The 15521-nt window shown below is 49.4% G+C and overlaps 1 protein-coding gene across 7 annotated transcripts in view; it reads left to right on the top strand.

The window, feature by feature from the left end:
• Nucleotides 1–15521, top strand: part of APBB2 (amyloid beta precursor protein binding family B member 2) — a 423550-nt gene that overhangs the window by 395429 nt on the left and 12600 nt on the right. For all 7 annotated transcript variants that reach the window (XM_033214066.1, XM_033214071.1, XM_033214070.1 and 4 more), the window contains 3 exons: nucleotides 9457–9571; nucleotides 12922–13009; nucleotides 14206–14289. In XM_033214066.1, the coding sequence (XP_033069957.1) occupies nucleotides 9457–9571; nucleotides 12922–13009; nucleotides 14206–14289 (287 nt within the window). The remainder of the gene's footprint in view (nucleotides 1–9456; nucleotides 9572–12921; nucleotides 13010–14205; nucleotides 14290–15521) is intronic.

Raw genomic sequence — 15521 nt, 5'->3', positions numbered from 1 at the left:
AGTGTCTGTAGTCCCAGCTACTTGGAAGGCTGAGACGGAAGGATCGCTTGAGTCCAGGAGGTCGAGGCTACAATGAGTTGTGATTGCACCACTGCACTCCAGCCTGGCCAACAGAGTGAGACCCTGTCTTGAAATAATAAAATGAAAAATAATATATTAAAAAAAATTTTTTTTTTTTGAGACGGAGTCTCACTCTGCCGTCCAGGCTGGAGTGCAGTGGCCGGATCTCAGCTCACTGCAAGCTCCGCCTCCTGGATTTAGGCCATTCTTCTGCCTTAGCCTCCCGAGTAGCTGGGACTACAGGCGCCCGCCACGTCGCCCAGCTAGTTTTTTGTATTTTTTAGTAGAGACGGGGTTTCACCGTGTTAGCCAGGATGGGCTCGATCTCCTGACCTCGTGATCCGCCCGTCTCGGCCTCCCAAAGTGCTGGGATTACAGGCTTGAGCCACCGCACCCGGCCATAAAAATGTTTTAAGAAGACATATATATATTATTCACTGGAGCTTTCCACCAACAGAACAGGCTGATTTATTAAAGAAACGAGATGTCCTATCGTGGAAATACTCTAGGTAGGTATCACCTGCTGGTGCTGCTGTAAAAGGGACTTTGAAAAGTTAGCCTGAGTCACAGCTAAGAGGTCTGTAGATGCCTTTTTGAAGAAAAGTAAACACATAAGCAAATTCTACTTACACTAAGAGAGTTGTAAAGGAGAGATTTAGGGAGAGAATAAGTAGTTCTGGCTGTTTTTTAAAATAGAGTCTGCTTTTGCCAGGCATGTTGGCTCATGCCTGTAATCCCAGCACTTTGGGAGGCTGAGGTGGGCAGATCGCTTGAGGCCAGGAGTTCGAGACCAGCCTGCCCAATATGGTGAAACTCCATCTCTACTAAAAATACAAAAATTGGCCAGGCACATGGCTCACGCCTGTAATCCCAGCACTTTAGGAGGCTGAGGCAGGCAGATCATGAGGTCAGGAGATTGAGACCATCCTGGCTAACATGGTGAAACCCTGTCTCTACTAAAATTACTAAAAATTAGCTGAATGTGGTGGCACACGCCTATAGTCCCAGCTACTTGGGATTCTGAGGCAGGAAAATTGCTTGAACCTTGGAGGTGGAGGTTGCAGTGAGCTGAGATTGCACTACTGCACTCCAGCCTGGGCGACAGAGTGAGACTCCATCTAAAAAAAAAAAAAAAAAATTAGCCATGTGTGGTGGTGCACACCTGTAATCCCAGCTACTCAAGAGGCTGAGGCATGAGAATCACTTTAACCCAGGCGGTGGAGGTTGCAGGGAGCCAAGATCATGCCACTGCACTCCAGCCTGGGTGACACAGCAAGAATCTGTCTCAAAATAATAATAATAACAATAATAATAATAATAATAATAATAAATAGAGCCCGCTTGAATAAAGAATCATTTATTCATTCCATAAAGATGGATTAAGATCCTACTGTGTGATGAGAATACTATTTAACTGAGAATATATAAAAGCAATCTTTGGTCCTTTCTATTTTTTTAATTAAGAAATTTGAGGCCGTCAGATAAGATGTATTAACACTGTCATTTTTCTCCAGCAAAACTCTAGCCTGGTCCTCTGGGGGAGTAATTACTGAGGAGGACAGCAAAAAAGACAGTAACGAAAAGAGTTGGAAACAGCAGGGCTCAGTAAGCAGGTGGCAACAGGTACTTGATTCCTGGTACTAGCTTCTGTCACCATTTAAAGAACAGACACAAGAAACTATAGCTATAAGCCTTCCACTTCCTGGCTTATAAAAGAAAATGCAATGATTCTCATGACTGCAGACATTAAGTGGAGTGAGACTCCCTGTATGGGGAGCGGACGGCTCCTGGACTAGCCTTGTAAATGGCTAGGGAATGGCATGAGTTGGAGCAGAGGGCAGAAATGGATCTTGCTGCCAAGTGTCAGACAGATCGTGTCTGATGATTGCAGGTGTTAGAATTTCAGATAATCACAGGTTCCTGGAAATCTAGAAGCTGTTGGAAAAACTGGGAGCCATGTTCTTTCTGGCCCTCGGAGATCTTTTGGACCAGCTGTGTGGTTTTACAGACAAGATGCTGAAGCCTGGAGCCTGCGTGGCTGTGTGAGGCCCCCAGTTAATGAGTATGGCTCCTATCCCATCTGAGATGGGACCCTCCTTGTGCTCTGGAAGTGGGGAGTGCTAATGGAAGGAGAGACCTCAAGGGCTCCCACCTGAAGGCTCCTCAAAGGTGCCTGCAGTGGACCAGCCAGCCCCCATGTCCCATGCAGCAACAGAGCTGGCTACGGACCCTGCCTGCTTGACTGCCTGACGCCTGATGGCCATGTGGCACCCGGCACACTCTTTCCTCCCCACCTCACATGCTCAGCCTGAGCTGATCCCACCAGTTTGTTTGCACAGTTTGTCAGGAACACTCTGAGTGTGGAGGTGTGTTTACTACAAAGCAATTTCTTATCCCCCTCAAAATACAAGAAAATCTAGGAAATATCATGTTGCTCTTACATATGACAATAGTGGCTTTTAGCATCATAACACTGGGATTGGGGAAAAAACCCAGCTGTGTAAAAAACTAATTGGCGACATTCTGATCACTGTGGAAGCCAGCTGATGGGACATAGAGTTTGTTTACTATCTTCTCTATTTTCATGTGTGTTTGGAAAGTTCCAGAAGGAGAAGAGTAAAAAACAGAAAGGAGAGAGAGGGATGAACTCTGTTCTTTTAACTCCTGTACTCCTCAGGCTGTGGCCCCAAACTCCTTCTCCCAGGAAAGGGTCCAGGAGGCCAAGGTCACTGCAGACCTCGCTGTGGCTGAGACCACCTGCCCTGTCTCCTACTGTTCTGGAAAACTCTCTACCCCTTTCCCTCAACCCCCATTCGTTGATGTCTTTGGGACCAGCCTCTCCTGGGCTTTTCCTGCCCTCTTCCCCAGCAATTTTTTCTCCACCTTCTCATTGGACCTCCTGCCTCAACAAGGCCTCTAAATGTCTTTCCTCGTCACCAGGCCTTGGTTCGACATGTTTTTTGTTTGTTTGTTTTTGAGATAGAGTCTTACTCTGTTTGCCTACGCAGGAGTGCAGTGGTATGATCTCAGCCCACTGCAACTTCTATCTCCTGAGTTCAAGCGATTCTCACACCTCAGCCTCCCAAGTAGCTGGGATTACAGGTGCGTGCCACCACACCCACCTAATTTTTGTATTTTCAGTAGAGACGGTGTTTTGCCATGTTGGCTAGGCTGGTCTTGAACTCCTGACCTCAAGGGATCCACCCGCCTTGGCCTCTGAAAGTGCTGGGATTACAGGCGTGAGCCACGGCGCCCAGCCAGCTTTGTCTTTTCATGCTCCACACTCTCACGTGCTCCCCTGACTTTATCCAACTCCCAGATCCATGTCTCCTGCCCAGGCCGCAGGCCTCAGCGCAGGGTCCCAGCACCCACCTGCTTCGTGGGCCTTGTCACCTGGTGCTTCTCAAGCACAAGCACCCCACACGTCGTGTCCACTCTGGAGCTCATCAGCTTCCTGCACCAAACCGGCCTTCCTTTCCTCCCCCACTCCAGTGATGGGGTGCTTAGCTATCCTAGCAGGGACCTCAGAGTTATTCTTAATCCCCTCCCTCATCCACATCTCTCACACATCTGCCACTCCTGCCAGCCATCCTTCCAACACCTCTTCCATCTGTCTCCTCTGCCCCGTTCTCACAGATTGCTGATTTAGCCTGCACTTTGTTCATCCCCCTGTGCTGGACCACGGCAGTGGCCCCCAGCGGTCTCCTTCCCTTGGCCGGCTTTGTCCCAGCAAACAAATCACATGGGGTCACCTGTAATATTGCAAGACTGGGATGGCTCAGAGTAAGGGTCAGTCCTGGCAAGACACAAGGCACTTTGTAAACTGAGTACAGACTCCTGCATAGCACCCCTGCAGCCGCACCTGGGCCTCACCACAGTGCCTGGGGCACACACATAGGACAGCCAGGAGGTCTCCCAAACACTCGTGGGGCCTTCTGACCTCCATGCCTCTGCTCATACCTGTTTCAATGTTCTTTGAACCATCTGCTGCCTTCTTACCGTGATGAGGTCCTTCTTACACTTAAAGCAGCAGCTCAAACCTCTCTACCCGTCTGTAACATTAGACAGGCTTGCAAGGCTGGAACCTCAGCTGTTTGAATTTGCCTCGCTGGTGCCTGATCCATAATACCAGCTAGAAGTGAATTGATTTTTTTTTCTTTCTTTTTTTTTTTTTTGAGACGGAGTCTTGCTCTGTCACCCAGGCTGGAGTGCAGTGGTGCAATCTCAGCTCACTGCAACCTCCACCTCCCAGGTTCAGGCGATTCTCCTGCCTCAGCCTCCCCAGTAGCGGGGACTATAGGCTAGTCCCAGCTAAGTTTTTGTATTTTTAGTAGAGATGGGGTTTCACCGTGTTACCCAGATTAGTCTCAATTTCCTGACCTCGTGATCCGCCCACCTTGGCCTCCCAAAGTGCTGGGATTACAGATGTGAGCCACCGCGCCCAGCCTTTAAGGAACTGAATATTTTAAAAAATATCAGTCTTGAATACCACACCATAAAATCCAAATGGCAGCTGCATTCATTTCCTATTGTTGCTGTAACAAATGACCACAAACCGAGTGGCTTAAAGCCACACCACTTGATTCTTTCCCAGTTCTGGAGGTCAGAAGTGTCAATCCCGGTGTTGGCCGCGCTGTGTTTCTTCCGGGGTCTCTCGGGGAGAATCCAATTTCTTGCCTTTTCCAGCTTCTCGAGGCTGCCTGCATTCCTTGGCCCCTGCCTCCTGTTCTTTCGCTTAGGAAGAAAGTGCCTCCCGCCTTCCCTTGTGAATTTGCGGGCCCACCCAGGCAGTCCAGGATAACATCCCCATCTCAGGATCCTTCGTTGATCACATCCGCCAAGCCCCTGCTGACATGTAAGGGAATATAGCCACAGGTTCCTGGGATGCGGGGAGGGATCATGACTCTCCTGCAGCAGCCCTTTTCAGAAGTCAGGTGCCAAAAAGGCAGGCTTTTCACACAGACAAGTGATGCTTGGATTTCGTCTTAAATCAATGAAATTCGATCACTTGTATATTTCATTGTCCATAGACGAAGTCGCTCCACCGGTTTGTGCTCTAGGCCTGAAAGAAAGGCCTCGCTGTCTCTTACAGATCTCAGCTGTTTTAGGATGACTCGGGATATGTTACATGAGAGTAAAATGGGAAATGCACAAATCTCTTAACCTCCACAATGAGAAGACACCTCTTTTATCCTGGGAAGTGATGAAGTCTCGAGGGAGTTAGTTACCAGACTCACCCACCATCATGGACTGACAGATTGCTGCCTCCCTAATCTATTAGCCTCTACCTGGGAGGAAACAACAAAAGATAAGGCTGTAAAAAAAAAAAAAAAAAATATTGTGAGAATTCCTCCCAAAAAAGCCTAAGGCTGCTGAGTTTCTCCCTGGGGAAGCTGTGGGTTCCAGATGGTTGCCCTTAAGGCAGCAGTCACCTTCCTCTGTGCCAGAGGAAAATGAAGATTAATAATCATAATTTTTTAAAGTTAAGCCTAAAAAGGCTGCGTATGGAAGAACCGAGGCACAGAGGGCACAAAGCCGAAGTTCGATAGGAATAATCCATTGCTTATTGACCAGGGTCAGTTCATCCGCCTGTCGGTGACCTTGGGATGCTGCCCTCTGGGGCCTGCCAGCCCCTGTGGAGAGGCTGATGGATCTTGGAAGCTTCTATCAGACAATGTCAGAGTCAGGGAGGGACTTGGAAATCATGGTTTTCAGCCCCTTCACTTAAAGATGAGGTCCAATTCCATGCCCAGGGTTGTATAGCTAAGTGAAAACAGGGCTGAGACTCGAGTGTGGGTGGCCAGAATCTCATTGCCTGGCCCTTCTGGCTGCTGCTATCACTTAGAAGACAGACACAGGTGACACCTGTAGCAGTAACTATAAAAGATATAACGACCTCTTCTTCTTTGTAGCACAGAATGTAAATACCGTGGACATTCAGATACAAGCAGGGTCCTGGGGCCAGAGGACCAGGTGGACTGCGGAGCTGGGCCAGAATGAGTAGACTGGCGTGCACTGGACAGTTTGGGGAGGGCCACTGGCCACCCCATGAGGGGAGACAGCACTGCAAGCAGACACCGAGACCCACCTCTTCTGGAGCAGTGGGGAGTGCTGCGCAGTGGGAGGAACATGCTGGAAAGTTGGTGGGACAAATTTTGGAACTCTTAAAATCCAGCCAGAGGCTTTTGAACTTTGTGTGGTTGACCACAGGGAGCTTTGGGGAGATTTGGCAGCAGGAAGATGGCGGCTGCACATGGAAGTTGGAAGGCTTGGAGTTGTGTGCCGGGATAGGTGGTGTATTTCTGAAGGACCCTCTAGGGAGGAGAACCAGAAGCAAGGCATCCCTTGAGTGTGATCTCCAAATGGGATGTCTTCTGCCCATTTCTTATGTGTGCCTTGATGGTGGTTGAGGCTGGATGGGAAGGCCGCAGGACCACAGTGTGGAGAAGACTGTGCTCACCCCTCAAAGTTTAGGCCCAGTGCCTTGCCCCAGCCCACCCTCCAGCCCCGTCGTGGAACCCGTTAGGCCTGAGCGTTGAGCTGACTTTCCCAACCGGAAGGAGGGATGTGTGCCGCAGGCCCACGCTTCCACTCAGCCCGCAAACACTGATTAGTAGCGGCGATACGCCAGGCCTGGACTAGACGCTGGGATGAGTTAGGCACAGTCGTCTTCATGGAGCTGCAGAGTGTTGAGGAGAAGACACACGTAGACACTTGTGGTGCCCCGTGTATGTACTGTGTGTGCGAGGAACCTTACAGGCTCTCACCCATCTTTAGCTGAGTCCTGGCAAGGGGATGGAGATGACCTGAGCACAGGCAGGGAGGCAAGGAGTGGCTTAGAATGGCTGCATGGTGGGGGGGCTGGAAATGGAGGGATGGATGCCAGAAATTTCCAGGAGGTGAAACAGGACGAACGTGGGGATTGGATGTGGCCCATGAGGCAGGGGGAGTCCGGTTCTAGCATGGAAGAGACTGAGCTAGAACGTGAGGAAGCAGGAGGAGGTTGGGAGGAGAAATGTTGAGGTCATGTGTGGACAGCCCGTGGTTAAAGCGTCATGGGGCAGCCAGGTGAGGTGCCGCTGAGCTGGAGCCTGGGCTTAGGGAGCTCACTGCAGGGCTGCCTGGGGCATGGGAGGTGAGGTTGTGAGGCAGGGTTTTCCAGCCGGACCTTCACGATGGCCAGTTGCCTGCCATTGTAAATCCCTGTCCCTTCCCAAGGCTGCCAAGGCTATCTTGGGGAAAGTATCCATCATAGTCTATGAAAAGGCTGCCAGGTCTTACCTTAAGAGAAATAACTTGGGACCGGGCGCGGTAGCTCAAGCCTGTAATCCCAGCACTTTGGGAGGCCGAGACGGGCGGATCACGAGGTCAGGAGATCGAGACCATCCTGGCCAACACCGTGAAACCCCGTCTCTACTAAAAAATACAAAAAACTAGCCGGGCGAGGTGGCGGGCGCCTGTAGTCCCAGCTACTCGGGAGGCTGAGGCAGGAGAATGGCGTGAACCCGGGAGGCGGAGCTTGCAGTGAGCTGAGATCCGGCCACTGCACTCCAGCCTGGGCGACAGAGCGCGACTCTGTCTCAAAAAAAAAAAAAAAGAGAGAGAGAAATAGCTTAAAAATTCCTCTGTAGTTATATCCCCAGACAGTATCCTGGCTTAGCATCAGATGCATATAAATCACTGTGATCCATTCCTGGATGGGTAAAGCTGGGTTTATGTATGTGTGTGTATATATATCATATAAAACATATATATCATATATATAACGTGTATATATATATATATATGTAAAAACACTTTCATCTTTGAACTGCTGTCCTCCAGTGTTAACATTAAGAAATATAGCCGTATCGCATGGTTGTTTTGAATCCAAGTGATGTCACAGTCAGTATCCTTTTTATCAGTAGAACAAACGCGAACACCCAACATCAGCGGCATGCTGACCGAGGTGTCTGAGCAAACAGTAAATAATGCGCCGCCGCTGCCGTCGCTGTGAGATCTGGAGTCTGAGATGTGTTTAACACAATCAAAGGCCTTTGATAGGACTGCAGTCCATGGTGTCTCTTTGTGTTCTGACTCCCTGTGATTGCCCTTCAGCTGTCTCAGTCAGCCGTGGGCTGGCCCATTGTCTGTACACATGTGTATACATCAGCGCCTATTGTCTGTGCACATGTGTATACATCAGCGCCTGTTGTCTGTGCACATGTGTATACATCAGCGCCTATTGTTCGCACCACGGTCTGTGTCATTATATCATCATGCGATTCATGCGCTCCTCAAGCCTTTGTGTTCTCTAATCATAACACGGTGTTACACTAGACAGAAGGGTTCTGTGAAATTCAGTTTGCACTAAGGGTTGTTAGAGATTCCAAGAGTTCAACAGACTGGGTTTTGAAGTTATTGTAGGTTTTTTTATTCAGAGGGAGTTTCGCCCTTGTCACCCAGGCTGGAGTGCAGTGGCACAGTCTCAGCTCACCGGAACCTCTGCCTCCTGGGTTGTTCAAGCGATTCTCCTGCCTCAGCCTCCCGAGTAGCTGGGATTGCAGGTGCCCATCACCATGCCCAGCTAATTTTTGTTTGTTTTGTTTTGTTTTTTTTTGACAGAGTCTTGCTCAGTCGCCCAGGCTAGAGTGCAGTGGCCCAATCTCGGCTCACTGCAAGCTCTGCCTCCTGGGTTCACGCCATTCTCCTCCCTCAGCCTCCCGAGTAGCTGGAACTACAGGTGCCCGCCACCATACCTGGCTAATTTATTTTGTATTTTTACTAGAGACGGGGTTTCACTGTGTTGGTCAGGCTGGTCTCGAACTCCTGACCTCAGGTGATCCACCCGCCTCAGCCTCCCAGTGCTGGGATTACAGGCATGAGCCACCACGCACAGCCTTTTTAAAAAAAATTTTAGAGGCTAAGTCTTGCTCTGTTGACTAGTCCAGAGCGCAGTAGTACTATCATAGCTCACTGCAACCTCAAACTCCTGGGCTCAAGCAATTCTCCTACTTCACCCTCCAGAATAGCTGAGACTACAGGTACATGCCACTGCACCTGGCCTTTTTTTTTTTTTTTTTTTTGACAGTGGTTTCACTATGTTGCCTGGTTCAAGAGCTGGTCTCAAACTTCTGGCCTCAAACAATCATCTTACCTTGGTCTCTCAAAATGTTGGGATTACAGATGTGAGCCACTGCACGTAGCCCACATTGTAGGTATTTTACTCAGAAATCAATTTCTAATTGTCATAAACCTTTATGTTAGGAAGTTATTGAAATTTAATTTTTCTTTTAATCATTGCATACATTGTTTACCATTGACACGCTGGCTGCTAGCTCAGTTAACTTCATAATTAAAGTATGTGTTGGTAATCAATTTCTCTTACTAATGTCCTGATACATTTTGCTTGCACAGGGATTTTGCTTATGTAGCAAGAGATAAAGATACAAGAATTTTGAAATGTCATGTATTTCGATGTGACACACCAGCAAAAGCCATTGCCACAAGTCTCCACGAGATCTGCTCCAAGGTGAGGCGGGTCAGGGCAATGCGGGCCACCTCGCTCTTTTTTTATTACTGCATGAAGGGACGTGGAAGGGCAGAGGAGGGGGCACATCGACCTGCAGTAAGCTCAGGGAGAAGTAGGCAGATTGTTCAGCCAGAGTCATTAAAGTATTCTTGCTGCAGGCCAGGCATCGCTCTGCGTAGCACTCCATCTGCACAAAATGAATAGAACCATAGTCCCTCCTGCAGCCTGGAAACATATATATCTCAGGTAGGCAAAACAATGACAGAGATACGTACACCCTGGAAAACAGGGAAAAGGGGTCAAGGTGGATTTTCCAGAGGCAGGGCCATCTGACCTGAGGTAAATGTGGGTAGAGAAAAAGGCTACAGGAAAGGAGGTGGCAAGAAACCATCCGGGGTTTCTGCAAATGCAGGGAGCTAGGGGTTGCCGTTAACACACATGGACTTCCTGAGGACACACAGTGTCTCGTAGAAGCTCCCTGTCCAGCTGGGAGGCAAGACTGCGGTCACTGTCTCGTGCTAGTGAGGGTCCCGCTTCCTTAACCAGAGTCACGGAGCCTCAGAATGAGAACAAATAGTCTGGCGTCAGCAGTCCAGCCTCCGCCTCCCACCAGCATAACAGCCCCCTTGCAGACATCCCCCCACCCTCTGCCCTGCACTCCCAGAGACTCCCACAGATGGAGTCTCTTACTTTTCAGGAGGAGGTTCTATTACTGCGCAGCTCTGGCTGTTACAGATTTCTTCTTTATGTTGACCCAAAATCTTCCTCTCGGAACCTCCAGGTACTGACTGGAGATCTGCCATCTGTAGCAGCAGAGAAAGGTCCCCCATTCTCTTTGCTGGCCAGCTCTTCAGACACTTAAAACCTTGCTGTGTTTCGCCATGTCTTGTGTGTTTTAGAGGCACTGGACAAGCATCTGTCATTGAGTCTTCTTGCCCCTGACTTCCTCCCTCTCCAGATCCCCCACCCCATCTCTGCAGCCACCTTTGGGTTGCATGGCTATTCTAGGCCCCTAACCATCGTTTTCTGGGCATACTCTTTTTGGATCCCCCAGATGAACACAGTATTCCAAAAGTGAGCGGACAGTAGACCAGGAGCTGCTCTGTCCTTTGACCTCCATGGATACGCTATTGTGGTGCTCGATGTTCTTGGCAACCACATTACCCCCTGATTTCTCTTCACGTGGTTGCAGCCGAACCCCCAAGACACTGACACAAGTTTTCTTCAGCCAGCCTGTCGCATGCCCCAGACTTGCTTAATTTCTTGAATTTAAATGCAGAATTTTGCCATCCCTTCTGTTGAATGTCACCTTTCTGATTCAGGCTGACATCATAACTGAGCGTCACTCCCACAATTCCTCCTTAGCTGGCAAGACCCAACCCAGGCCAGGGGTTGGCCCAGCCTGTTACCCAGGCAGGAGGTGCAAGCCATGGTGCCTGAGGGAGGGACAGGGGCAGGGACAGGGAGCTGTCCCCAGCCTCAGAATGAAAGAACGCCCGTCTGCTGCTCTGACTCACATGATGGGGACGTGCAGGATGGACACTGGTCTTGAGACACTGGACCAGGCTGGAGCACAGTGGCTGGACCTCAGCTCACTGCAAGCTCCGCCTCCCAGGTTCACGCCGTTCTCCTGCCTCAGCCTCCGGAGTAGCTGGGACTACAAGTGCCCGCCACCTCGCCCGGCTAGTTTTTGTATTTTTTAGTAGAGACGGGGTTTCACCGTGTTAGCCAGGATGGTCTTGATCTCCTGACCTCGTGATCCGCCCGTCTCGGCCTCCCAAAGTGCTGGGATTACAGGCGTGAGCCACTGCGCCCAGCCCATGTTCACATTCTTGCATTGATGAGACTGGGGTGTTGCTGCCTTTTGCAGCATTGCACCCTGCTCCCTGGATTTCGTTTCTCATTCATTCATGCAACACATAGAATGGAATGCCATTTATGTGCCAGGCACCATCAAAGGCACTGGGGAGAGAACAATGACCAAAACAGAAAAATAAAAAAAGTCCTTGCCCTTATGGAACTTATATTGTGGCATAAAGCCCCCAGAACATGGCCTGGCACAGAATAAGTGTGCAGGAAACACTTGATTTTATTCTTGTCAGCAGCCCTCTTGCTCGCTGCCCTGGGCGCGGATCTGGAGATAGGCAGAGTGGAGGTCTGCGGTGGAAATGACTTTCAATCCACTTGGAATGGAAAACTTAGTCTGGGAATGAAGATCCAAGTTACTTTTGAGGTCACTAAAGGGTGGGCTTCTTTCAGTCCCTAAACCCACAGCACCGTACGTAACTGGTAGAGAACAGGAGTATAAAGTGCTTTACTCTTAAGTAATGCAGGCATCGGTGTCCTTTACAGAAGAGAAGCAATTTAGAGCAGTTTGAGAATAACAGCAGAAATGGCAGGTGCATTCGTCTGTTTTCACGCTGCTAATAAAGACATACCCAAGACTGGGTAATTTATAAAGAAAAAGAAGTTTTATGAACTCTCAGTTCCATGTGGCTGGTGAGGCCTCGCAATCATGGTGGAAGGTGAAAGGCAAGTCTTACATGGCGGCAGGCAAGAGAGAATCAGAGCCAAGTGAAAGGGGAAACCCCTGATAAAATCATCAGCTCTCATGGGACTTACCACCACGAGAACAGTACGGGGGCAACTGCCCCTAGGATTCAGTTATCTCCACCACGTCCCTCCCATAACACATTGGAATTAAGGGAGCTACAGTTCAAGATGAGATTTGGGTGAGGACACAGCCAAAGCATGTCAGCAGGGAACATTTCTGAGCACTTATGCCGTCTGGCCTTCCCTGTGCTTACACACCCACTCGTGATCCTCAGAACTACCGTCTGAGACAAATACTATTATCACCTCCATGTGCAGTTGAGACACAGGAGGTCAGGTCACTTGCCCAAGGTCGAGGTCACACAGCTAGTAAGTGGCAGAGGTGCAGTTTGAACCCATGTACTCTGTCTTCAAAGGGTGGCATTTGGAATCACTGGAAGAAGCCATTGCTGTGGCTGCCACTGGCCACTGTGGGCCGGCAGGGTCCATGCAAGACCAGGGAGACTCGTTTGAGTTGTTCCTAGTAGAGGTGGGAGCCTGGTGAATGGAAAAAGTCCATTCCAAGCAATCAGGGGACTGCTACTCTGAGGAATAGTTTTTCACCTATCATCCCCAGAGAAAATTAGCAGAATTCCTCCACAAAACATGTAGCCCAGAGATACAGGGTGGAATTTCAGCAGTAGACTAAAGCTGATCTAACTTGGAAGTGAAATCAGCCTAGACACTTTACTGGCTGGAATAGCTGAAGACATGGGGGCTTGAACCCACACTCCAAAGCTGTGCTTTTTCCCCCTTAGATTATGGCTGAACGGAAGAATGCCAAAGCCCTGGCCTGCAGCTCCTTACAGGAAAGGGCCAATGCAAACCTCGACGTCCCTTTGCAAGGTAAGTCGGCGGCACCTCCTGTCTTCATTATGGCCCTGTACCCCCGGTCCAGGACCCAAGGCTCTCACGTGGTTCTCTGGTATCTCAAGTCTCCTTAAAGAGCACACTCAGCTCAGCACAGTTTGAGCCCGCACGCTGGGCCCCACAGAGGCACAGAGTTGATTTTGCATCACTAGGGTTAGGCACAAAGCCAGAATGAGTTTTGTTGTTATAGGACAAGATTAAAGAATATTGTCTTTAGTTTTTGCCTTTGTTTTCATTTTGTTTTGTATTTTATGTTCTTTGTTCTAAGAATACTATCTTCCTATTATAACTCATGTGCAACCTGGGGTAAGGACCCCGGCTAGTTTAAAAACACATGGGTTGGGCTGGTCTGAAGGTAGTGAGTTACCTCAGTTGATGGTTCAGCCAGTTACAGATCAACCTCCTTGTCCTCCTCTTTCTCCCCTTCCCACTACTATACTTGACTAATCTTAAAAACAGAAAACATGGGCCAGGCGTAGTGGCTCATGTCTGTAATCCCAGCACTTTGGGAGGCTGAGGCGGGTGGATTGCCCTAGCTTAGGAGTTCGAGACCAGCCTCTGCAACACAATGAAACCCCGTCTCTACCAAAATGCAAAAACTTAGCCGGGTGTGACGGCGTGCACCTGTAGTACCAGCTACTCGGGAGGCTGAGGCAGGAGAATTGCTAGAACCCAGCAGGTGAAGGTTGCAGTGAGCCGCGACTGCACCATTGCACTCCAGCCTAGACAACAGAACAAGACTCTGTCTCTAAAAAAAAAAAAAGAGAAAGAAAACATGAGTTGAGTACTGAGGGAACTCAGTTATTTTCCTATGTCTCTGGTTGTGCCCTTTGAGATTGCATTTTCTGTGGGCATCAGCCACACCTAATTAAATAGGACACCAAAAGCTGCTACTTAATATACATCAAAGAGACAGTAGCAGCTTTAACACAGAGATGCCACCTCCTGCTTTCAAATGCATTCCTGTCTTGAAAGTTGAACGAGATTTTGACAGAGCCCCACTCTCTGGAGTAATGCTGCTCTTGTGGAATAGTTGCTACATTTCTATCCGGAAACACAGGGCGTTGTGGCACAGGGGGTGTCCTGAGCATTCTGATGATGCAGAGCTACGGCTGTTGTGTACATGTGTGTTGGAACCACTGAGAAAGATGTGTTGCTTTTGTTCCCTATAGTAGATTTTCCAACACCAAAGACTGAGCTGGTGCAGAAGTTCCACGTGCAGTACCTGGGCATGCTACCTGTAGACAAACCAGTCGGTATGTGAATCGTTTATTGTCTTTCCGCTTTGCAAGTGTGCGGGAGCTCACAGGAGGCGTTCGCCCTCCCTCCAAGGAGGGTGAGGTCGGCTGTTTACTCTCGTGCCTTGTCTTGAATCAAGCTGTCACCCTGTCACCTGCCAGAGAACATAAACGGTTCTGATCAAAAGATCAGTAGAGAGACAGGCCCTGCTGCTTTGACCTGCCATCCCCAGCATACAGGACTTTAGCAATACAGACATGGATTTCCTATTTACCCAGAAGTCTAGAGCTGTGTGACCCAGGGCCGTGGGAGAGCTCTGCTGCTGTGAAACGAGGCCTCCGTCTCTGAGGCCGGGGCACCTGCTTCGTGTCTCGTCAGCTGGTGGGCCAGGAGAGAGGGCTGCGGAGGCTTCACGCTGTCAAGGAGTGACACAGTAGTGGCACACACAGCATTCAGCTCACTTGCCGGTGGCAGAATGTAGTTGCTGGGCTATACCAAGCCAAAGGGAGACTGGGAGATGGAGCCTTCACCAGGGTTAAAAAAGGCTGTGGAGAAACCGCAAGCCACGTACACGGCTGGGGGAGCTGTAAGATGGTGCAGCTGCTTTGGAAAACAGTCTGGCATTCTTCAGAAGGTGAAACATAGTTACCTTAGAACCGGCAGCTCAGTTCCTAGGCACAGACCCAAGAGAAATGAACAAAAACGTGTATGCAAATGTTCACAGCAGAATTATTGATGAGAGTCAAAAAGCGAAACCACCCAAATGTCCTGACAAATCCACTGACAGTTAGATAAATAACGGGTGGCACTTCCATACAGTGGGGTGTGGTTTGGCGGGACAAAGGAGTGAAGGCCTGAAGTGTGCTATAGCATATATGGATGAAGCCTGAAAACATGCTATGAGAGAAGTCAGTCCCAAAAGACTGCATGCTGTGTGATTCCGTTCAGACGAAACGTCCACAATAGGCAGATCTCTAGAATCAGAAAGTAGGTAAGGGTTGCCGTGGGCTAGAGGCTGGGGGGCGGGGGGAAATGGAGAATGACCCCTGCCAGGTACGGGGTTTCTCTTTAGGGTGATGAAATGTTCTCAAATTGATTACGGTAGGTCCAGCATGGTGGCTCACACCTGTAATCTCAGCACTTTGGGAAGCCAGGGCAGGTGGATTGCTTGAGCCCAGAAGTTCAAGACCAGCCCAGGCAACATGGCAAAACCTCATCTCTACAAAAAAAAAAAAAAAAAAAATTTAAA

Source organism: Trachypithecus francoisi, unplaced genomic scaffold, assembly GCF_009764315.1.
Source record: "Trachypithecus francoisi isolate TF-2019V2 unplaced genomic scaffold, Tfra_2.0 Lachesis_group1, whole genome shotgun sequence".
NCBI lineage: Eukaryota > Metazoa > Chordata > Mammalia > Primates > Cercopithecidae > Trachypithecus > Trachypithecus francoisi.
The sequence above is the reverse complement of the archived record's forward strand: the minus strand, read 5'-3'. Positions and strand labels throughout refer to the sequence as shown.